We start from the raw sequence: 23,985 nt of genomic DNA, 5'->3' as shown, positions 1-23,985 counted from the left end.
AATATAAATAAACTTTGAACACATGTAATATAAATAATACTGAGGTAAGGAGGTCAAGTCTGGCCAGGGCCATACTGGCCACACATTAAATAGTAGGGTCTGGCATCTTGTCTTCATGCTAAGGGAAGGAAATGCCCTGCCTCCAGTTACTGAATCTGTCAGTCCAGTGCCTGGAACTGGGATTTCCTGTGGACCTGCCCCTGCTCAGATCCTATTTAGGCCTAACCAGCCAAAATGATACCAGGCCACATGTGTCTCCATGATCATCCTGGGTCCTGTCTCCTGGCTTGTCTCCAACCATCATGGAATCCCAATACAGCTCTCCATCGGAGCTGAATTGGTTTGTTGGTATTGTTTTTGTTCTTTCTTTCCTTTCTAGTCTGATTCTTAACCATGTTATGTGTATTTGGAAGCTGCAGGCCTTTGTAACAACTGGCTGCCTATAGCCTGCTAACTATGTAAAAAAGACTCCAATATTCCATCTACCTAAATGTAGCTTCTGGGAAAATTCACCTTACAACAATACAATGCCTAAAAAAGAACTTTAAAATAGTCATAATAGTCACCTGTGGATTAATAACAAAAAGAACTTTTGCTTGAATTGAATACTTACCTGTGCGTCTCCGAGGAACATCAACAAACAGATCTTTTGCCTCAGCTATCAAATGATCAGATTTCTCCAACACATCCTGCATCTGATATTGATCAGAAAGAATCTAGACATGTGTCAATGACAAATATTATTCAGAAAAAATATATTTCCTTTTCAAATCACAAAAGACCACACAAAGATACAAAGTATAACATAAACATAGATCACTGTCTTCCTAAAAATCTATCAATGGCAATGTCCATAAGCACCAGTAGATGGGGGTATTACAATAATTAATGATTTTCAGATGCATGGATGCAATTCCAAATAATCCATATTAATTTTGTAAAACAGTACACACACAAACACAGACATACAACAACAAAATAAGTTTCACTTAACCTTTCTATATGAAAACTAGCTTTTTACTTTTAATTTCTATTCCACTGTTTTTTAAATGATGGTTATAACCCAGTAACTTGATCTTATAATCCATTAATAAATTTTGATCGACAATTTGAAAAACACACATTAAAAATAAGAATTTCTGAGCCATTAACTCAAGAGATGTTTCAACCACTAAAATAATCTTATAATCTACTAGTAAGACATAATTCAAGACGTTGAAAACATGGTATTAAAATGTGATGCTTCTGGAAATAACAAAATGCTGAAATAAGGATACAGGTTGACCCATGGGGATGAGGGGGTTGAGGAGGTGGGGAGGGAAGGGATGGTAAGGGAAAAACAAAGGAGGAGGTAACAATGCTCAATAGGAAATGTACTCATGACCTTACTCATGTAACTGTAACCCCTCTGGTACAGTATTTTTACAATAAAAAATATACAAAAAATGTGATGCTTCTATATTTATAAAAAAGTAGGTATTTTATCATTAAGATGTAGGAACTCAAAATACACCATTATAGTTGTACCTCTGTTTACATACTTTCAACTTAGGGACTGCAAAAACTGTCAGCAAAGTCAGAAGCTAGACTAAAAGCAAATATAAAGAATCTCAAAAGTCCATTTTCTAACACTGACTCAAATCAATGAGCATCTGGTAATATTCATATCAAAATGTTTCTAATTATATCATGTGACCTTGGTCTTTAAGGACACAGAAAAAAAATGAGTCATATTTTTACTTTTCCCTTCTATATAGCCAAGGTCAGCTAGCTCAGTTAGTAAGAAAAAAGTCTTGAACATGTTCCTTCCATAAAGAGTAGGTGTTAGAATTGTATAAAGCCAAGAACACATTTGGAGCCAGAAGACTAGGCTTCTAGGCCTACACAAAAAAACACAGCAAAATTCAGTCTCCTTAAGTTTACTCTCCTAATAGATATGACCAACCTGCAGGTAGTTATAAAGGTATGTACACATTGAAAACCTGTATAGTACTCTAAAGATGTTTGAGAATGTTGTTACAACATAAATTATATTATCCCATGAACTAAATTTCTATTCCTATTAAGACACCTTGCAAATACACGAAATTAAGAACTTAGGAAAGAATGTAAATAAATTGTTATAATCTATCACCATACTAGAAAAATTATACGTTTATTTCCTAATGACAGTTTTGATCAACTATTTCAAAAAGCACTTACCTATCAAAATAAAGACATGAAACTGACAGAAACAAGAATTTTACTACTCATATTGATAACAACACCAATTATAATGGGGCCAAGTAAAGATATTATTCTGCTAACCTCTGCTTCCTGGGACAGAGATGGTTCAAATAGCCAAAGATTAGTACATTAGCTAGCCTTCCATTGCTTTCTCTAACAATACTCATTCTCTTGGAAATTAAACTGTTTCTGCAAGTCCATCCATAGATATTACTACTTTAGATGAGTTTAAGGACCACAAGCTTATGCTTAATGGTGCACATTTTGGATTTTCAAAAAAGGATGAGTCAAGGTCCCTGCAAAAGAAATTACTGTAAAATGCCTCATTTTTGCCCTTTTATTCCATGGTAATAGAAAGCAGACAGAATTCGAAAACAGGACACTTGGTGGAGTTATTACAATTTCAGAATTTCTGAAATCCTTATGAGTTTGATAATTTATCTGAGTTTGATAATTTTCTTGAATCTCATGGCCTGGGTGAATCACATAACAAATAAAATCTAAAAATGACTTTGGCCAAAGAAATTTTCTCTATATTAATCTAGAAGCCCAAATCCAAAGGCATGAATCCTAGTAGTTTTAATGTATTACAAGTCAGCCTCCGCGGTAGAGTGCTCGCCTTGAGCTGAAGAGCTGAGGGACAGCGCCCAGGCCCAGACTGACAAAAATAAATAAATAAATAAATAAAAGCAAAATATTTTAAATAAAAAAATAAAAGTTAGCCTCCATAATTAAGCTGATAGTGGCTTTTTCCTTTGGTCTCATGTCATCCCTTGAATAGACATTACAAATTTAATAACATCAAAACAAAAACTGTACCTATCCTTTGACTCAGTCATTTTCTTTTCTTTCTTTTTGTTCAGCGCTGAGGATTAAACTGAGAGCTTCATACATGCTAGCTTAAGTGCTTTACTGCCGAGCTAAGACCCCAGCCTTTAACTCAACAGTTCTTTTAATAATTTATCCTAGAAATAAGCAAGTGCTCCAAAATACACTCAAGAATCTTCATTACATTATTTGTAGCGACAAAGTAGGGAGCAATCTGTGGCTGGCAAACATTCTTACTGATCTACCAATAGTTTTTCATCTAGTTTGCATTTAATAGAACTCCCATATTTTATCCACACATCCATCTACGTTTCCCAACCATTTTTCCAGGAAGGATAGCCATGCACTCACTTGCTGGCCAACAAGACACACACCCAAACTTCCATAGCATGAACTGTGTTTTCCTTTCTTCCGGCTTACATGTAACAAGAAAACTGCAATGGGCTTTTTGTACTCAACGGACAAGAAGACCTGCAGTAAGAACTTCAAGTCTTTCTATCAGCTATCAACTACTTGTGAACTCTTTCATGAGGCCAAACTAAATTTCTATTTTGTTAAAGTCAATGTTTTAAAGACCCCTTCCCCCACCAAAAAACCCAACTATACTCTATAATACATAACCCAAGTTTCCACCAATAGAATACTAGATAATTAAATTACAGATAATTAAATTACTACTTGGTCATTCAAAAGAAAAAGTAGATTTCTAAATAGTGACTTTCAAGATGTTAAAAGATAACCCCACTGAGTGCTGGTGGCTCATGTCTTAACTGTAGCTATTCAGAGGCTGAGATCTGAGGATCATGATTCAAAGCCAGCCCAGACAAGAAAGTCTGTGAGCCTCTTATCTCCAATTAAGCACTAAAAAGCCAGAAGTAGAGCTGGGGCTTCAAAGACAGAATGCTAGCCTTGAACAAAAAGCTTAGAGACAGTGCCCAGGCCCTGAGTTCAAGCCCCAGGACTGAAAAAAAGGAAACATCTAAATCTCACAAAGAGCAGAGGTTTTCAACCTGTGTAGCACATTAAAATTACACAGAAAACTGTCTTTAAAAATATCTTAATGGGGACAAACCCTGGGTTAAGTAAATCAGAAACCTTAAGTACAGCAATCAAATACAGTTTTATTTTTAATGGAGTCTCTCAATCATGATTAATCCTAAAGTGCAGCCAGGGTTGAATCTATTATAACAGTAGAGCAGGAGAAAGCAGCATTACCAAGAGAAGGCTTGAAAATTCAATCTCTCTCTCATAACTCTTCTACTTCTACAATCTTTCTCTCTTAGCTCTTCTTTCAACTCCTACTTCTACGCACCCATGAGAAATTCAAGATATAGTCAGTAGCCACTAGAAAGTGAAACAACAAATATTTGATGCTCTGCAAAGGGTGTAGCTTTTTTTCACATAGATTTATGGTTTTAGGCCTTTCAATGAGAATTAGCCTCTAACATTTTAAATAAGTGTTACTTGTCCAAGAACTACATACCTGTAAAGAAGTATTCTCTCTCAATCCATTGTCCTTTTCTCAAGCTCATGTGAAAATTTATTTGGGAGATACAATCCTTCCTGAAGATGTGTATGTAACAGTGCAATTTTATTATTTTATTAGGAACCCTAATAAATTAATTAGTCAGCCAGCCAATTGCCATAAGCTTGCATCTGAACAAAGAACTACAAAGCATATTCCTTTACAATTATTTCAGCTCAAATTAAAGAAAGACTGTGTGTGTGTGTTTGTGTGTGTGTGTGTGTGTGTGTGTGTGTGTGTATGTGTGTGTGTGCTAGTTTCCTCTTGTACTGTTTATCCCTGCATATCTGATTACTTGTCCAAATACCCAACATATGGCAAAAGGTTAAGCCAAAAAGAAATGGCATACTAGCTAGTTGGACAGGCACACGACATTCTATTCTAGTCTATCCTATTCTACTTTTGCTAAGTAATCTGACAGCATTACAACTGAACTGACAAAAATAATTATGGCAATTTATGTATATAAGGTACTAATTAAGCACAAAGGACTGTACAGATCACTTTATAGGTACTATATCATTAAAATCTCACAAAAATAAAAACATCAATTTTAAATTTTAAAGGCTGAGAATTAAATATTAGTTTAAGTTACATAGCTACTTAGCTGTAGAATAAAATTTTAACCCATCATACTAGACTACAATCATCATTCCACTGCTCTTTTACAAAGTTCACATGTAAGAATATTAGAGTTGACTTAATGTGAAAGAAATTGAGGGAAAAAGACAGAATCCAATTATCACTCTTTGAACTCTATTAATAATGCATTTTAGCAGTACCTCCTTCATGATAGACAATCTTCTTTTCTCGAGATTCAAAGTTTCTGGTTTCTGTTTCTTCCATTTTCTCTTCAAAGCTTTTTCTTGAAGTTCCCAGTGTACTAATGCTCTATTCTTTGACTTGTGGATTTCATGACGTCGTATCTAGATAAAAAAGAAAAAAATACAAAGGAATCTTCTAAGTAACAAAGACATTTCCTACTCAGGATAGCCTAATGTAGTTTGAAGCCAGCCTGTGCAGGAAAGTCCATGAGACTCTTATCTCTAATTAACAGTGGCACTGTGGCTCAAAGTAGTAAAGTGTTATAGTACCTTGAGCAATAGAGATGAGGGACATAGCCCAGGCCCTGAGTTCAAGCCCCACAACCAATAAAAAACAAAACAAAACAACAACAAAAAACCTAATAGTCACATATTAAAGTATCCTAAATCATTGGGGCTGGGAAGTTGGCTCAGTGGTAGAGCGCTTGCCTTGCATGCCTGAGGCCCTGGGTTCGATTCCTCAGCACCACATAAGCAAAAAGAAAAAAGCCGGAAGTGGTGCTGTGGCTCAAGTGGTAGAGCGCTAGCCTTGAGCTGAAGAGCTGAGGGACAGCGCCCAGGCCCAGAGTTCAGGCCCCACGACCGGACCATAAAAAAAAAAAAAAAAAGTATCCTAAATCACAAAAAATAAAGATGATATTGTTTAAGACAACCAAAATATTGTGAGTATGAACTAGATATTTTCAAAAAAATTATTTTTACTTGTGTTAGACATAGTGACATTTTTGACATATTATTTTTTAGGTCTATACAACTATAGGAAAATTATTTCTAGGTAAACTGAATATTACTGTGACTACAGATAAAAAATAATGTAGTATGTATTCATCTAAAAGACAGGTATTTGGATAAATGACAGAAATTATTTGCTACAGAGATTATCTTAACTAATTTAGACATTACACACTATACACATGTATCAAAACATTACAGTGCCCAATAAATATGTATAATCATGTCAATTAAAAATAGTTAATATTGCTGGGTGCTAGTGACTCACACCTGTAATCCTAGCTACACAGGAGGCTGAGATCTGAGGAGTGCAGTTAAAAGCCAGGCCAGAGAAGAAACTCTGTGAGATTCTTATTTCCAATAATCACTAAAAGGCCAAAAGTGGAGCTGTGGCCCAACTGGCAGAGCACCAGCATTGAGAAAAATGCTAAGGGATAGCACTGAGTTCAAGTCCTAGTACTGGAACAACAACAACAAAAAGTTAACATTTTAAACAAAAATAAATAAATAAAAACCTATAGAAAAAAAAGAAGTATTTGAAATAGGATAAAAGGCAAAGTAAGTTTCCTTTGGTGCCAACAGCCTTCCCAACATCAAATCATATTTAACATTCCTAAGACCGCCAAGCTTTCTTTACAAAGTGTGACAAGCACCAACCTCATGAAGTAGCACAATACAGGAAGGATTTTCTATATGCTCAAAGAGAGCAACATTATGACAGTAAGCAGAGTGGCTGGTAAGCCTACTAAGCTGATTTTCTGAAAAAGGCCACATTACAAAGAAGACTGTAGAGTCCAACTGTAGCTCTACAAGAATGCTAGCTATTAAAAGATACAAGAATTTGAACTAAGAGGAGATAAGGAAAGAAAGGGACAAGTGATACATTTCTAAGCTTGGATTTTAGTTCTGTTATGAAGACAATGAAATCATGAAGTTTTTTCCCCCCAGTCATGGGGCTTAAACTCAGGGCCTGGGCACTATAACCCTCAGCTCTTTTGCTCAAAGCTAGTATTCTACCACTTTGAGCCACAGCGCCACTTCCGGTTTTCTGGTGGTTAATTGGAGATAAAGGGTCTCACAGATTTTCCTGCCTTTTGAACTGCCTTGAACAGCAATCCTCATATCTCAGCCTCCTGAGTAGCTAAGCATGAGCCACCAGCACTTGGATTGAGGTAATTTTTTTAAGCCAATTAAGATTTCAGTAAGAGGTAGGGAAACTGTCCTAAGTAAGGAACATAACAGGAACAAAACAGAGACTGAAGTCCAAATGTAGAAATATACATGAAAAAATTTTCAAAGGATAACTTGCTATACTGACTAGATCAATATATTTGCATAAGAAAGTAATAACATAATGATGAAGACATCGATACATGAAAAAGACAGATATTTACAAAGCAATTATAAACTTCAGAAATTTGAACTGTAAACTAAACTTATCTAATAAAATTCTTAAACAAACTTGTATGCCAAGGAAAAATTAGAAGGTCCAGAAGATATGCTTCTAGGACATGATTAGCTTCTATACTAAAGGTAAAAAAATCTAATATCAAATCAAACCTTTAATATATGACTTAATTTTTAATACTAAACTTACAAGATCTTCAGGAGTTGCTCGGTGAACTGTTAGATCATTCACAGTATTCTGCAAAAATAAATAATAAATTTTTTAAAAGATGATCTTCAGTTTATAAAAGCCAGGTTCCTCATGAAAAATTAACAGTTACTGAAATATCTGAAAGTTTAAAATATTGAAATAGTGAAACCAATTGAAAATTGATTCAAAATCCTGACACCAAAAATCACTTCTTTCCCGGAACTGTATTCTAACATAAATATTAACATGATTACTTTTAGGTATCCTATAAAAAATAACAGACGATTTTTAGGAGTCTTACAGATAATATTCAATTATATTAAAGGAATAAGGATAATAGTATATATTCAAAATGAGAAAGATTAACCCAAATTGTCATTTTCAAATTGTATTTCATAGAACCCCGGGATTCCATGAGGCCCTTGTAAAGATTCCTAACAGAAAGTGTGATCACCATAAAAATGTTCAATCATGGCAATGAAAATTGTTTTTAATAGTGCTAACAAAATTCAGGCATTCAAAAGTTATTTGGAATCAATCCTCATGAAAGAAAAAAAAGCATAATTTCATCAGTTCCATTATTGATTAAAACTATATATTCTTGAAATTGCCTTTAAATATAATTTATAAGCCATTTAAGAAAATGTCTTAACTATTTTAATAAAAATAGAATTACTCGGTTTGACCTCTCCTCATTTACTTTTCACTCCAAAATGACTTATCACTACTTTCAAAGCCTCGTGTACCTTCAAGAAACAAAAATTTTTCCCAGCACTGGAGAGAAGACAAAAAGTAAATAAGGAAACTTTTTACTGCATTTCAAGTTAAAAAGTTTTAATCAAATTTAGGCAATAACTACTTATTAGTAGACAGAACTTCCAACATACCCTGAAGGTGAGAATACTTAATGTTATCATAAGTATTACAGGCAATCAAATAGCAACAAAACAATCTGAACACAGAAGTCTTTTGCCCCACTTCCAAAAGCTGTCAGTTTGATTGCTAAAATGTTTAGTTGCTACCCAGAAATTTGCAAGTCCAAAAGAATCCCTTAGAGTCTTTATACTCCACATTGGAAAGTAAAGCAAGCTACAGACTAATGTCTGAACTAAAAAACTAGAATACAAAAGTTTTTTTTTTTGTTGTTTTTGTTTTTTTTTTTTTTTTTACAAAAATCCCCTTTGTAAAACCAGATTACATTCAGATTAAAGCATCACGTGTTCTAGGCACTTAGCAAAATCTTATACTCAGCTAGTCTCTGGTGTAAAGAGCAAGAAAACAAGCATCAAAAAAAGAAAGAAAAGGGCTGGGAAGGTGGCTCAGTGGTAGAGTGCTTGCCTTGCATGCATGAGGCCCTGGGTTCGATTCCTCAGCTCCACATAAGCAGAAAAAAAAAGCCAGAAGTGGTACTGTGGCTCAAGTGGTAGAGTGCTAACCTTGAGCTGAAGGGCTGAGGGACAGAGCCCAGGCCCAGAGTTCAGGCCCCACGATCGGACCAAAAAAAAAAAAAAAAAAAAGAAAGAAAGAAAAGGAAAGAAAACAAGCATTACCCACTTTTTCAGTCAAAATGCCACCCACATAATTATGGTATCACTGGTTGCTAAGAAGGAGTTGTCACTGATAATGATATTTATAAACTGATTTGTGACATAGGAACTCCTTTGTACAACTACAAGATAATGAAAATATATATATTTTTAAGCAACAAAAATCTTTCAGGGGGGGCTGGGAAGGTGGCTCAGTGGTGGTAGAGCACTTACCTTGTGGCCTTGGGTTCGATTCCCCAGCACCACATAAGTAAAAAGAAAAAAGCCGGAAGTGGTGCTGTGGCTCAAGTGGTAGAGCGCTAGCCTTGAGCTGAAGAGCTTAGGGACAGCGCCCAGGCCCAGAGTTCAGGCCCCACGACTGGACCCAAAAAAAAAAAAAATCTTTCAGGGTTCAGAGATACAAGGTAACTAGAGATGTCTTCAAGAAATGAGTCCCCAATCAAAGTGGAGATGATGGACATATCTTTTAGGATAACAGTCCCCATCCCTACTAAGATTAATTCTTCAAAGAAGCTACAAGTCACATCCCTTGTATGTATACCCTTTAAAAAAAAAAAAAAGAAAAGAAAAAGAATTCTGCTCTTCCCTCCAAAACTAGGGTTATAACATGCCCTGTCATACCCTATTATATACCGAGTCCCTTTCAGAATGCCCTCCTGAGTTACTAAGGCCATGCCATCACATTGACTACTCCACAGTAAGGCTGCATTGTTTACTATGTCAAGACTTACATCCCATTCTTGCTTCACTGAAGTTTTCTTCTTCTTTGCCTTCAGCACTTTCCTGCCACCTCCTTGGGGACCGTAACGATTCACTCTGACCATTGGCATCTAAAAATAATAACAAACTGCTAGTGCCTAAGACAATAATTATGCATCACAAGAGTGGGAGAAAACATCATAACAAATGATACCATTCCTAAAATGCTGGAAGAATTTAAGCATGATGAAAGAAATGCCCTATCAAAATATTTGGTTTTCTCATTTTAAAAGTATTAGAAGCTGATACTGATAATCATAATAAAAGAGGAAGTCTGTAACTCAGATTTGTTTAATAAAGAACTCTCCAAATACAGAATTACTTTAACTAGAGAACTAGGACTGTGTTAGTCTTTGCTATTAGTACAAAATTCACTATTACTAGAAAAATGCCACTATAGACTAAGAACATGAATACAAAGATAAGGAAAGGCAGGGAAAAAGAGAATTGGAGTTTTTATTTATAAACTCTAACATTAAAATAATTACCAGGTACAGATACACTTACCTGAAAAGTATATAAACTTGCCTGGACACATTAGGCTAATAACTCTGAAATATGTTTCAAATAATACTAAATGGAGATTATTGACTTTAACTGGAATTTGTACATTATCAAAGTTAGCTTGCTATGGACACTGAATATAACATTATAAAAATTAGAGAAAGACTGGTAGTCCTTAAAAACCAAATCAAAGCCTGTGTGTGTGTGTGTGTGTGTGTGTATGTGTGTGTGTGTGTGTGTGTGTGTGTGTGTGTGTGTGTGTGTGTGTAACACATATGTGGCTTCTACTCCAGGATCTACCAAAATAATGACAGAATTTTCCAGTTGATTTTATTTCCAATTAATCTAAACAAAAATTCTAGTATTTTCCTCTAACATTTTACTTTTTTTTCTTTTTAAGTACTAGTGTTTGAATTCGGGACCTTGCTAGTCAAGCATGCTACCTCTTCAGGCACATACTCAAACTCTTTTCACTTTAGGTATTTTTCAGATAGAATCCCCAACTTCTTTGCCTAACCTCAAACCACAATCCTCTTACCTACTCTTCTAAAGTAGCTGAGAGTACAAGAATGAGCCACTGCACCAGGCCTGTTGTTTGAGATGAAGTCTTGCTAACTTTTTGTCCTGGCTGGCTTTGTATTATGATCTTCCTGATCTATACACCTCCCTAGTGGCTGGAATTAAAGGTGTGGGACATTATACCTTGTTTCATTTTGTTTTATACCTTGTTCTTATTTTGTTTTATAATTGTAATGATGGATATCAATATTGTGGCAGTGGTTAACAGTGGAATCAGCTAAGATATATTAAATGCTTACTATCAACCAAAATATTATTTGTCCCAAGCTCTTTAAACATATTCCTTTTAATGTTCATTGTAAGTTCAAAAAGTATTTTCTATGTATTATTCACATTTCAGATAAGAAAACTGAAGGACAAAGAATTAACAAACTCTGAAGTTGGCAGAGACATAATGCACATTTTAAAAGACATGAAATATAATAGAACTGAGATTCTACAGGAACCAATGAATTTATGGTGTTGATTTTCCAACAAGGTTTCCAAAAAGAATAGTGTTTTCAATAATTGCTACTGGAACACCTTGATATTCATATGAAAAAGAATAAAGGTGGACTACTACCTCACATCATACAGAAAATTTAGTTTAGAATAAATCATTTGGCTGAGGATGTAGCTCAGTAGCATAGCATCCATGAGGTCCTGAGTACAATACCTGCAGCCATACATACACACACACACACACACACACACACACACACACACACACACAGAATTACATATTTAAACCTAAGAGAAAAAAGCCTTAGAAGAAAACAAGTGTACAAATTTATGAACCTTGCTGGGTACTGGTGGCTCACATTTGTAATCCTAGCCACTCAGGAGGCTGAAATCTGAGTGTCACAATTCAAAGCCAGCCCAGGCAGGAAAGTCCACTTCCAATTAACCACTAGAAAACCAGAAGTGATGCTGTGGCTCAAAGTAGTAAAGCACTAGCCTTGAGCAAAAGAGCTTAGAGACAGTGCCCAGGCCTACAGATCAAGCCCAGAACAAAAAAAAAAAAAAAAAAGTGCCAGAGGACAATCAAGAAAACTAAAAGATGCTGGGCATGAGTGGCTCATGCCTGTAATCATAGCTAGTCAAGAGATTGAGATCTGAGATCATAGCTCAAAGTCTGCCTAGAGAGGAAAGTCTGTGGGACTTTTTTCCACCAATTAACCACCAAAAAACCAGAAGGGAAGCTGTCCCTCAAGTGGTAGAACACTACACTAGTCTTGAGCATAAAATTTCAAGAACAGTGCCCAGGTTCTGAGTTCAAACCCCACAACCAACACACACGCATGCACACACACACACACACACACACACACACACACACACACACACACACACACACACACACACACACACACACACACACACACACACACACAGAGTGTATCCCCATACAATAGAATATTACTTGGTAATAATAATGAAGTGTTGATATGTTCTACAGCAGACATACCTTAAAAGTATCAACTATTGAGAAAATCTAAACACAAAGGCCACATACTGAATGATACCATTTAAAGAGTTCAAAATAGGTAACTGCATAAAGACATAAAGTAAATTAGTGGTTGCAGGAAGGAAGAAATAGAAAGTGATTCCTAATACATATAGAGTTTCTGTTGGGAGCACTTAAATGTCCTGAAATTAGACAACAGTGATGGCTACACAATTCTATAAATATACTAACCCTTCTGAATTTTATGCTTAACAGGATGTATTTTGGGCAGGTAAATCATATCTTAATAAATCTGTTTAAAAAGTATAGAAAAATATAGCAATTATCCAAGGAAACGGAACTAGTGTATGTTAGCCACCTATATCTTTAACTACTTAGATCTACTACTTACCATACAAAAACATGAGAATCATAATAGTATCTGTAAATCTGTTATAAATTATGCATCTTTAAAATTATATTAAGTTTGACAGGAAAAACAAAATATAAAAAGTATCCTCAATCACATTATAATCTATGCCTTATGAATAAAATACTTATGTGTATATATGAGGCAAATACTATCTTGAAACAGAATACAGCATAGAGTACAATCTGGAATCAAACTACCTGGCTCACATCTCAGCTTTGCCACTAACTCTAAATGAGACTAAACAGGTAAGATGTTTCAAAACCCCTATCTAAAACATATTATGTCCTTTTTAAATGTTGATATCAGTAATAACAATCATTAATTTCCTTCCCAAATGAGAAAAATAAAGCTTAAAGAATATAATTACATTGATCAAAGTGATACAAATAAAAAAGAAGAGAGAAAGGAACTGCCGCTCAGAAATCAAGTCTGACTGACTGTAAAGTACATGCCAGAAAACTCTGCTAAAATTGGGCTAATGCTGCTAGGTTTGTTATTTTCTAAACTTGCTGCAATCAACTTATGTAGCTCTTCAAAAAAATTTTAAGTTACAATAGTTATTCAGAAGCTAATATTCTATAGTCCTCCATCATGAAAAACAGTCATGATTCAGACACATATAAAGGCTATGAGTAGTCAAAGCAGCTGTGAAAATGTCCATATGCTTATTTTCTTTCATAGCAATGAAAGGTCTTCAATACAGCAAGTTCAAAAATTAAGGCTCAGCAGAATTTTTATCATTATTATTTGCATACTAATACACTAATTTGTATACTAATAATGGCTTCTGCTGGCAAATATAAATAACATAACCAAACAAAGAAGGGGGTGTTGTTTTTGTTTCTTGCTTATTTTGAAGTTTGGGGTTTGAACTTGGGGGCTGTACAGCCTAAGCCACACCTCCTAGAAAAGTTATTTAAGCATAGATACAAAAATCAGTATAAACATTTGACTAAATGCCTAACTATTGAGACTTTATCAATGTAATATAAATATTACATTCACTGAAATCATACTCATGTGACATACACAAATACTAAAGCCAAGATGTGCCCCAGTTGCTATGATTTCACTTCAAGTAAGCCTACTATAACAGCAACTGCTTATGATGTCCACCTTTCTTGTTCCAGGTAAAAACCTGGTTTCACTCTTGTTCCTTTTTGTCCTAATCACAATCTATTCACTCCCTAAAATCTCTCTCCCATCTATCCACTCCTCCTCACTTCTATTAGGAATATTTTTGTCCAGGTTCTCATTTTTTTCCCCAGCCGGTTTCCCTTTCACTCACTCATTCATCTATTAAATCAGAAAACACTTTGAAAGTACTTGCTAAAAGCCAAGCATGTATGGAAGTGGGGGAGAGGGGGAGAATGTTCAAGGCAAGAGACACTGGCATAGTCTGAGAAGTTCTGTTTGACCAACAAAGATTTGAGAGGGTGACCGGCTAAAGGACAGGCTCTTCAGTGAGGAAGAGGTCATAGCCTTGGGAGCCACAGCAATGTAAGCACTCTCCCACAGGAAGTCACTGTAGAAGCAAAGCAAGTTATGGTGGGACTCTGGCAAAACCACCCTGTGGGAGACTGACCCAAGAGGAACAAGAACTCCTTCTCCACATTGTCCCTCTCATCAATCCTATCCAGATATGACAAAAATCCCAACCACTAACTTCCTTCCTCTTGAAGATTTTAATGACATCCCGGTGTAGAAAGAATCCTTTCCAAGCTTTCCTCCCAAGTGATCCAATGGACCTTTCTTTCCAGTGTTTGCGGGGTTTTTTCTTCTTTCTCACAAATCCCATAAATGCTAGGGCCAAACTCAATTTCCCGGACAGTTCCAATCATTCCTTTTCCTCTGTTGACCTCGTTCTTAGACTTACACCTTTCCCCTATGACTTTACTCCCAGGCCCCCTCAAAACTCATTTCTTAGAAGCCTCATCCTAACATCCACTAGTTTAAATGACAACACCCAGGACGCTCTAACCACAGACAAAAACCCACTGAAAGCTACACTAGCGATTCCTAGGTGGGGTCCAAAGCGGCCACCCTCGGCGCGCATGCGCTGTGCCCTACGTGCCCGGGGAAAGCGCACCCGTAGCGCACACAGAACCGGGCCGCGGTCAGGTCCAGGGCGCTGAGCACCCTCGACCAGTGCTTGGATCCCCGACGAACACCGAGACGCCACCCTGTTCCTCCCCGCCCTATCTAATCCCGGCACCTAAGGCTCAACTTCGCCCCTCAACCTGCCTTGTCGTTTTCCCTCTGCTGCCTCCACAGAGACTAAAATTTCGGACTCCAGACCCGAGGAGCGCGCCACAGATTAAGGCAATCCGCGGCTTCCGGCTTGTTGCCTGGGTGACCAGAGCCCCGCCCCGCGCCTCACCCTTGCGTATTTCCGGTAAGTCCGGTGCGCAGGCGCACTGGCTCTCCAGCGCTCTTCAATGAACTCACTGCGGTCTTTAAGGCAACACCTAGAGAATTCTCCACCACAAACATGTTACCGTTCCCACCAGGCTTCACCTATCGAACTTTTCCATTCACTTTTTTTCTCTTTTATTTAAAAATATTTGCCACCACCTACCTGCGTGTCAGAGACTATGCTAGTTTCAATGGGATCCACAAACAAGCAAGATCCCTGCCCTCTGGAAGCATAGTAGCAGAAGCTATCATTGGCACAAATGTAAAATTAAACAGGCATGTCTAGTAAGAAGGAAGCATACCAACCAGACATTTAATTTATAGGAACATTTCAGTCACTCAAGAATGCTGAGATTACAAAGAAGAGTATGTCCCCAGTATTTTTGCAGAGGGAATTGAATGTTCCCTCTGTGTGTATGGCAAATTCAAGGCAAGGGAAGAAATTCAGTGTGGAGTTGAAAGAATAGTGGGTGGCTGGAGTAAAGGAAGGCTGGCCCGATAGACTGGAGCCAAGGCAGGTATGACTGCATAGAACATGATAAGCACTTCAGTCAAAGCAGAGTTAATTTGCTCTAAAACAGCTTACTCTAGCCCCAGGCTTTCTACTGTTAAGTAGTATCTGTAACATGCGTATTTCTGAATGCAGGAGCTTGCCTTTAGTGGTTTCCATTCAACTGAGGCAATTTGCTGTAAATATATTTATGGTTAATCAATATAATCTCATTGTTTATGTCCTCAGCTTCCTGACCCTGAGTTGCTGAAATCACTTGGCATTCCATCAACACTGGTCATCTATCTTTTCTAAGTGCATTCACTCTTGTAGCTGAACCTAGCAGAAGAAAGTATTCATCCATGCTGACTTTAAACTCATAATTGCTGATTTTAAGTGGAACCTTAAGGACATTTGAATATCCTATTAAAGTTCACTCCTCTATTGAGTCTCCTAGATGATAGTTTTATATTTTTCTCTCATTTTCGATGTCTTCTTCTATCCTCATTCCAGCCAATGACTGCTTCCTACTTCATTGGTAACATTGAATTCGTCATAAGAGAACTACTATAACCTTCCATCACTACTTCAAATGTTTTATCAGCATTTTTTTTTATCAACAGACTTCAACTTTACCTTCATGTTCAGAAGTTCAATTAACCATGAGCACAGGATATATGAAGGAAACTATATCAAGGTGCACCAAGTTTCTCAAAACCAGTGATAAATTATAAAAATCATAAGAACAACCAGAGAAAAAGTAGTAGAAACAGACAAAAAAAGAATATTAATTTATTATTAGAAATAAAGCAAGTAAGTAGAGCACTAGCTTAGCTATATCAAAAGGAAAAAAGAAACTTTTGACCTAGAAGTTTGGGAAATTTTTCTTTAAAAATAAAGATTCTTTTCACACAAATAGAAACTGATAGAATTTATTAACAGTACACACCTTACTAATATACAGATTTCTAGATGTTAAAGAAGATCCTTCAAGCAGGAAAATTGTGTTAGAAATTTTAATCTGTATAAAGAAATAAAGATCATTAGAAATGCTGTTTGGATAACACATATAAGATTTATTTTAATCTCATTAAATATGCTGTTTTAAAATATAATAAAATGTATTATGAGATCTATGATATATGTAAAATAAGGTCTTGTGCAATAGCATGAAGGACTAATAGAAGAATACTATTTTGAAAAACCATACTATTCTTGATGTAGTAAAATATCATTTAAAGTACTACTGTGATAAACTAAATTTTTGTTTTGTAAAACAACTACTAACATAATTTAAAATCTTACTAGAAAGATAAATGATAATAAAATACTTGATTAATGTAAAAGTCAGATAAAAGCAAAAAATTAATAATAGAACATTATACAAATAAGAAATAGCAAGATAATAAACTAATATCAAATAACATATTAAATGTGAATGATCTAAACACCCTACTTAAAGGCAGAGATTATCAGGTTATATTTTTAATTCAGCCTAGAAAAACAAATGCATTAAATATAAAGGCACAAGTAAATTTAAAGTACAGGTGTGGGAAAAGATATGTTATGCTAAAACTAATAAAATGCTATGTTAATATCACACAAAGTAGATTTCAGAACAAAGAATATGCTAAAGGTAGAAAAGGCCATTTTATAATGGTAAGGAAAATACTACTCAAAAGGACATAACAGGCCAGACACTGGTGTCTCCTGCCTGTAATACTGCCTACTCAGGAGATTGAGATCCAAGCATTGTGGTTAGAAGCCAGCACAGGCAGGAAAGTCTATGAGACTCTCATTTCCAACTAACCATCAGAAAGTGGAGTGCTGTGGTTCAAATGGCAGAGTACTTAGTCTTTGGCAAAAAAGCTCAAGGCCAGTGTCCAGGCCTAGAGTTCAAGCCTCTTGAGTAGCTAGTATTATAGGTGTGAGCCATCTGCTTCCGAGTCGAGATCCATATCTTTACTACTTGAGAATTCTCTGGCTCAAAGAGAATGTTTTCCCACTCCTGAAGTATGCCATACTATAAAAAATGGGACTGCCTTTGCAGAACAGTACTTTATTTTCTTTGATATTTTATGCCCTCTTTAAGCTAAGACTAAAGTAAGTAAATGGCATCCAAACAGGCTTTTTATGCACATAGTATATCAGAACTGAGACCTGGAACAAATAGGAAAGAGTTTCAGTGAACACCTGTGATCTAACAGTGCCCAGGCCCCGAGATCAAGCCCTACCACTGACCAAAAAAAAGTTCTCTCTATAGATGTAGAAAGAATGTTTTCTATTCAAGGGGGACAAGGTTGTAGTTAAGGGCTGAGAGCTAAGAGTTATTTGCAATAGTTACCACTGGGGTGCTATATTTAGTCCAAAGAAAATATTGAGCAAAGATGGAAGGTTTTAAGGTAAAAAGATCAGTATTATCCAAAGGGTTTTTTTCCTGATCTATCCCCAAATCTCCTCTAGTTTTATATTATTTATTTGTTTACATGTGTGAATAAAAATGTTTCAGTATGTCTTTGTTGAGAGGTGAATCTATTTTTCTAGTTCTTGTGTCTTTCTGTTGTTGTTTGGCAGTAGTGTGATTTGACCTCAGTGTCTTACACTTGCTAGATGGGCATTTGACTGAGCTATGCCTTCAGCTCTTTTTGTTCTGGTTATACTTGAGCTAGGGTTTCTATTTTTACCTTCATAGTCCTGTATTTTATGCCTCCTATTTACAAATCTTCTATAGTCAAGATAATAGGCATGTACCAACACATCCAATGTTTTATGTTGAGATGGGGGTCTTGTAAACTTTTAGTCTGGACTGGCCTGGTACCATGATCCTTCTAATCTCTATTGATAAGTAGCTAGATACACCATTGAGACCCACCAGCACTCAGCTATTTCATGTTTTGTTTTGACCCCAAAGAAAGATCATGTAGGTCAATCAGATCAGCTTTTCTATTCAGGAGTTCTGAATAGAAAGTCCTGGGGCTTGAACTCAGGGCTTGGGTGCTGTCCCTGAGCATTTTTTTTGCTCAGGCAAGCACTCTGCCTTTGAGAAAGACAGCAGAATTCTGGTACATGCCTGATCTAACACAGCAGATGTTTGCATCAAGGCAGAAGGGGCCTTGGGGAGTCTCACTAGGGTCCACAGTGAAGGTAGTATGCACGTGACATCTCTTGTAGAAATAAATGAAGATCACACAAATGAAAACAAATAAAACTTGTCTAAGAGCTTGTTATTTAACAAGCAATTCTCTTAACACAAATGATAGCAGAGACTCGAAGGCCAGCAGGGAAGTAAGAAAGCTTTATAATTTTAAAAAAGGCAATGTTTCAGGTAGACTCTGGTTGGATCTGGGTCTAGAGACACTGTGGGGCTCACTGGAAGCAGGGCACTTCATGATTTGAAGAGATTCTCTGATTTCCTCTGATAGAGATTGTGTTGAAAAGAGGGGGCAAAAATCTAGGCAGGCTGACTGAGTGAGTGATCAAGTCCTACTGTGCTGTGCCATTTGATTCCAAGGTTGTGGTCTGGCATCCTACATTGGTTATTACTGAGGTTATAGGTTAGCTTCTTGATCTGATTGGTACAGAGTTATAGGTCAGAGTTCTATCACCAATGTGCATTTGCATTTGTATATTCAACCTCTCACAGTGAGATTTTGGCATTGTTAACATTAAAAGCAGCTACCTGATGGACCATTTTTTTTCCAGCTATTGAACCCACGGTCATGCAATGATACTATTTGTTTGCACAACTCCTTAGATTAATAATTTAATAACTTTTTTGTCAGTTGTGGTGCTTGAACTCTGGGTCTGGGCGCTGTCCCTAAGCTCTTCAGCTCAGGCTAGCACTCTACCACTTGAGCCACAGCACCACTTCTGGTTTTCTGATGGTTTATTGGAGATAAGAGTCTCACAGACTTTCCTGCCCAGGCTGGCTTTGAACCATGATCCTCAGATCTCAGCTTCCTGAGTAGCTAGGTTTACATGCATGAGCCACTGGCTCCTGGCACAGACTAACATACTTTTAAATATATTCTTCCCTCTGTTTTTTGTTGTTGGTGGTGGTGGTTGTGGGGCCTGAACTCTGGATATTGTCCCTCAGCTCTTCAGCTCAAGGCTTGCACACTAACACTTGAGCCATAGCACGACTTCCAGCTTTTTCTGCTTATATGGTGCTAAGGAATTGAACCCAGGGCCTCATGCATGCAAGGCAAGCATTCCACCACCGAGCCACCTTTCCAGTCCCATTATTCCCTCTTTTATATTTACAACAACTGTATGATTCTGAGATGTTAATTATCTAAGGTCTCTCAATGGCTTTGAGTTAGAATCAAAATCAGAACAATAATACAGAATTATCTGAAATACATAACTCAAATTTTCTGGTACAAGCCAGGTGCTGGTCATTCACTCCTGTATCCTTACTACTTGGAGGCTATGAGCAGAAGGATTACTACTTGAGGCCAACTCAGGAAGAAAAATTTGTGAGACCCTTTGTTAACAGAGAGCTCAACACAGTGCCATGTACCTTTTATCCTAGCTACAACAAGAAGCTTAGCATATATGTGCCTGGACAAGAAGAAAACAGGCAGAATCGGCTGGCTCAGTGGTAAGAGCATCTGTCTAACAAGTATGAGGTCTAGAGTTCAAACCTTGATACAGCTTTAAAAAGAAAAAAATTATAGACATCATCTATAATGGCTCCAAAATAAATATATTACTCTTTGTGGATACTAAATTTTGTTGATACTAAATCATAGCTTGATAAAGGATCTGTTCCAATTAAACCTCATGGTTAAGGATAAAACCTTGGAAGAAAGATCATAGTTCCTTTCAAATAGCTATGAGGCTGTCATGTGGAAGATGGATTAGGTATATTCCTATAATTTCAGAGGTCTGAGCTAGTACAAGTGAATAGAAGAGAGGCAGATTTCAGCTAAGCCCGTGAAGTATGTTTCTAAAGATGAGATTCTTGTCTCCAAAAGAATGTGTTGCCCTATAAAAGAAGCAGTTGGTCAGGTCTCATCATGCTTAAGTAGAATTTTATGTTCCTGTATCTCTGGAGACCGCTTGAACAGGCTGTCCCAGCTTAACCTCTGAGGGCTTCATAAGTTTCAAATTCACAAAATTTTGCTAAACTTTGAAAAGAGGCATAGATATTCACAATATACAGTTTAAATGCATTCAAATTCCAGATGAAGTTAATATGTTCTGTGTCTCTCAAAACATTGAGCTCTATTGAAGACTTTTTTGAATTATTATTTTTACGCACATGTTTATATCTTTTCTTTTTCTGATATTTTTATTGTCTCTAAGTAGTTGTACCTAACAGTTTCACGTCAACATATGAATTTATGAGTGCAATGTATTGGGATCAATCTTGCACCTTCCATCCTTCTCCCCATCTTTGCCAACCCCATCCATACCCTCAAGTTACATGGTTTCATTTTCACACATGTATATTGAATATAATTTTTACATTTACCCAACATATTCGTGTGGGCTCAACAATTATTTTTATTATCTTTAAGTAGTTCGAGAACATTTCAAAATGTAAATTATCCTAATAAGGAATAGTCTAAATCAGAGAAAAATGTTATACCAAAGGTATTCTCTTTTTGATATTTTGATAAGCTATAGAAATTCAATGAGATAAACCAATACTCTCCCACCTTTAAATGGCAAATAGTCATTATATCTTTTTTTTTTTTTTTTTTTTTTTTGTCAGTCGTGGACCTGAACTCTGGGCCTGGGCGCTGTCCCTGAGCTCTTCAGCTCAAGGCTAGTGCTCTACCACTTGAGCCACCACCCCACTTCTGGCTTTTTCAGTTTATGTGGTGCTGAGGAATCGAACCCAGGGCCTCAGGCATGCAAGGCAAGCACTCTACCACTGAGCCATCATCCCAGCCCCTGTAATCTTATATATTTGAATGTGATCTTTTTCCTCTTTATGGCTCATTTACTAGCATCGCTTCAAGTTAGCAATTCTTTTCTCCTCAGAAAATAACTTGAATCTTAAGTAAAACACTGTCCCTTCCGGGCCATTCTGTAAGGATGACCTATGGCATCTTCTTGCTATAGAGATCCTCTCCTTACAGTCCTTACTTGCCTCTGTGAGCCTTTAAGTCTGATCCTCTCATTTAAAAAATAATTTATTGATATTATTAAGGTGTTGTACAAAGGGGCTACCATTTCTTAAACCAGGTAATGAGTACATTCCTTTTTTTGCTTTTTTCTTTTCTTTTTTTTTTTTTTTTTTTGGACAATGTCACCCAAAGTCGGATCCTCTAATTTTTGCCAGAAAGCTATTTCTGTTTTTATAATGAGATGTAGTGGCTGTCTTAAAAAAAAATTTAGAAGCTGGGTGCCAGTGGTGCCAGTAATCCTCACTACTCAAGTTGAGACCTAGAATATCTCAGTTCAAAGCCAGTCAGACAAGTCCAAGAGACTCTTATCTCCAATTAGCAAGCAAAATGCTGACCTGGAAGTGTGGCTCAAGTGGTAAAGCACCAGCTGTGATTGAAAAGTATAGTGAGAGCGCAACGTTTAAGCACTAGAACATGCACAAAAGGAGAGAGACAGAGAGAGAGAGAGAGACAGAGAGAGAGAGAGAGAGACAGACAGACAGAGAGAGAGAGAGAGAGAGAGAGAGAGAGAGAGAGAGAGAGAGAGAGAGAGAGAGAGAACAGCAATTTGGATCGTGGAGTGGAAGTACACATTTGTAATATCCCAGCAGTACAACAAGAGGATCAGCAACAAAGTCAAGGCCAGAGTTGGGCTACAACACAATGATTTGATTTTATTTTATTTTTGAATCTTAAGAATTCTCCTAGAGGAGTGGGAATGTGGCTTAGTGTTAGAGTGCTTGCTTTAGCATGCATGAAGCCCTGGGTTCGATTACTCAGTACTACATAAACAGAAAAGACCGGAAATGGTGCTGTGGGTCAAGTGGTAGAGTGCTAGCCTTGAGCAAAAGAAACTCAGGGACAGTGCCCAGGCCCTGAGTTCAAGCCCCAGGACAGAAAGGAAGAAAGGAAGAAAGGAAGAAAGGAAGAAGGAAGGAAGGAAGAAGGAAGGAAGGAAGGAAAGGAAGGAAGGAAGGAAGGAAGGAAGGAAGGAAGGAAGGAAGGAAGGAAAGAAAGAAGAAAGAGAAAGGGAGAAGGGGAGAAAGAGGAAGGAAGGAAGGAAGGAAGGAAGGAAGGAAGGAAGGAAGGAAGGAAGGAAGGAAGGAAGGAAGGAAGGAAGGAAGGAAGGAGGGAAGGAAAGAGGGAAGGAAGGAAGGAATTCTCCCAGAGTCTGGAAGAAATCTCTGCAGAGGTAAAGTAGGCATCAGGCAAGGGTGAAATAAATAAATACATAAATGCCTCCAACATGAATCTAGTTCCTCCGAGACTCCTTGGGCAGAGCTGGAAATTGTCCTCTTTACATATTTATTTTGTATGACTGTACATATTTACACGCGTACACATATGGCGAGAGGAAACGCGATGACGTGCGCATCTCCTTAGAGAACAGGAGGTAGTAAGGAAATGAAACAGGTGTCAGTAGGATTCTCTCGAAGAAGGAGAGAATCGAGAACAGGCATAATCCACGGGCACAGGAGTTCTCGGCAGGTAGCCACGTGGAAGAGCCAAGGCGTGCAGCCGGCGGGGCACAGGCTGGCGCTTTCCTTCTGCTCTCCCGCGGCCTGGGTGCTCCTTTACTTGGAAGGGATCTTCGCTCCTCCTGGATGGCCGGGTCAGGTTGACTCTTCAAGATTCTAGTGACTATTTCTTCTTTCTGCTATTGCTTTCGTTGAGATTCAGGTGGAAAGAAGATCGATCGGTGAGCATTCTGTCTGGGTAAAGCGAGGGCATTCTCAGACATGAGACAGGGGAGACTTAGAAGGCGGAGGGGAAATCAGCTCTTCCCGCCCCCCTCCATCTCTCCTTCCCCCTGCTCTCCACCCCTGACCTCTCTTGGGGACCCCAGACAGCGCATCACTATTTGATCGGCCCTTCGCCAGCGCGCACTCGCCGGCAGGGCTTGGCCAAGACATCAGCCGCTGCGCTGCGCTGTGCTGAAGCTGGAGCCCAGCCCCGCACCGGCTTGGCGAGGGACCAGCTC

The 23,985-nt window shown here is 37.5% G+C and overlaps 2 protein-coding genes across 4 annotated transcripts in view; one reads left to right on the top strand and one right to left on the bottom strand.

Moving 5' to 3' along the window:
* Positions 1 to 15,315, bottom strand: part of Spice1 (spindle and centriole associated protein 1) — a 52,804-nt gene extending 37,489 nt beyond the window's left edge. For both annotated transcript variants that reach the window (XM_070030226.1, XM_070030227.1), the window contains exons 1-5: positions 15,225 to 15,315; positions 10,011 to 10,109; positions 7,733 to 7,780; positions 5,362 to 5,505; positions 614 to 716 (exon numbers count right to left, since the gene is read on the bottom strand). In XM_070030226.1, the coding sequence (XP_069886327.1) occupies positions 614 to 716; positions 5,362 to 5,505; positions 7,733 to 7,780; positions 10,011 to 10,109 (394 nt within the window). In that variant the 5' untranslated portion in view covers positions 15,225 to 15,315. The remainder of the gene's footprint in view (positions 1 to 613; positions 717 to 5,361; positions 5,506 to 7,732; positions 7,781 to 10,010; positions 10,110 to 15,224) is intronic.
* An 8,101-nt stretch (positions 15,316 to 23,416) lies between these two features.
* Positions 23,417 to 23,985, top strand: part of Sidt1 (SID1 transmembrane family member 1) — an 84,912-nt gene continuing 84,343 nt past the window's right edge. The window contains exon 1 of one of the 2 annotated variants that reach the window (XM_070030222.1): positions 23,417 to 23,985. This exon is cut by the window's right edge and continues 294 nt beyond it. The gene's annotated coding sequence lies outside the window, so the exon portion shown is untranslated. The other variant, XM_070030223.1, reaches the window with a different exon arrangement.

The sequence above is a fragment of the Dipodomys merriami genome, unplaced genomic scaffold (genome assembly GCF_024711535.1).
Source record: "Dipodomys merriami isolate MVZ:Mamm:240054 unplaced genomic scaffold, mDipMer1.0.p SCAF_2, whole genome shotgun sequence".
Lineage (NCBI taxonomy): Eukaryota > Metazoa > Chordata > Mammalia > Rodentia > Heteromyidae > Dipodomys > Dipodomys merriami.
The sequence above is the reverse complement of the archived record's forward strand: the minus strand, read 5'-3'. Positions and strand labels throughout refer to the sequence as shown.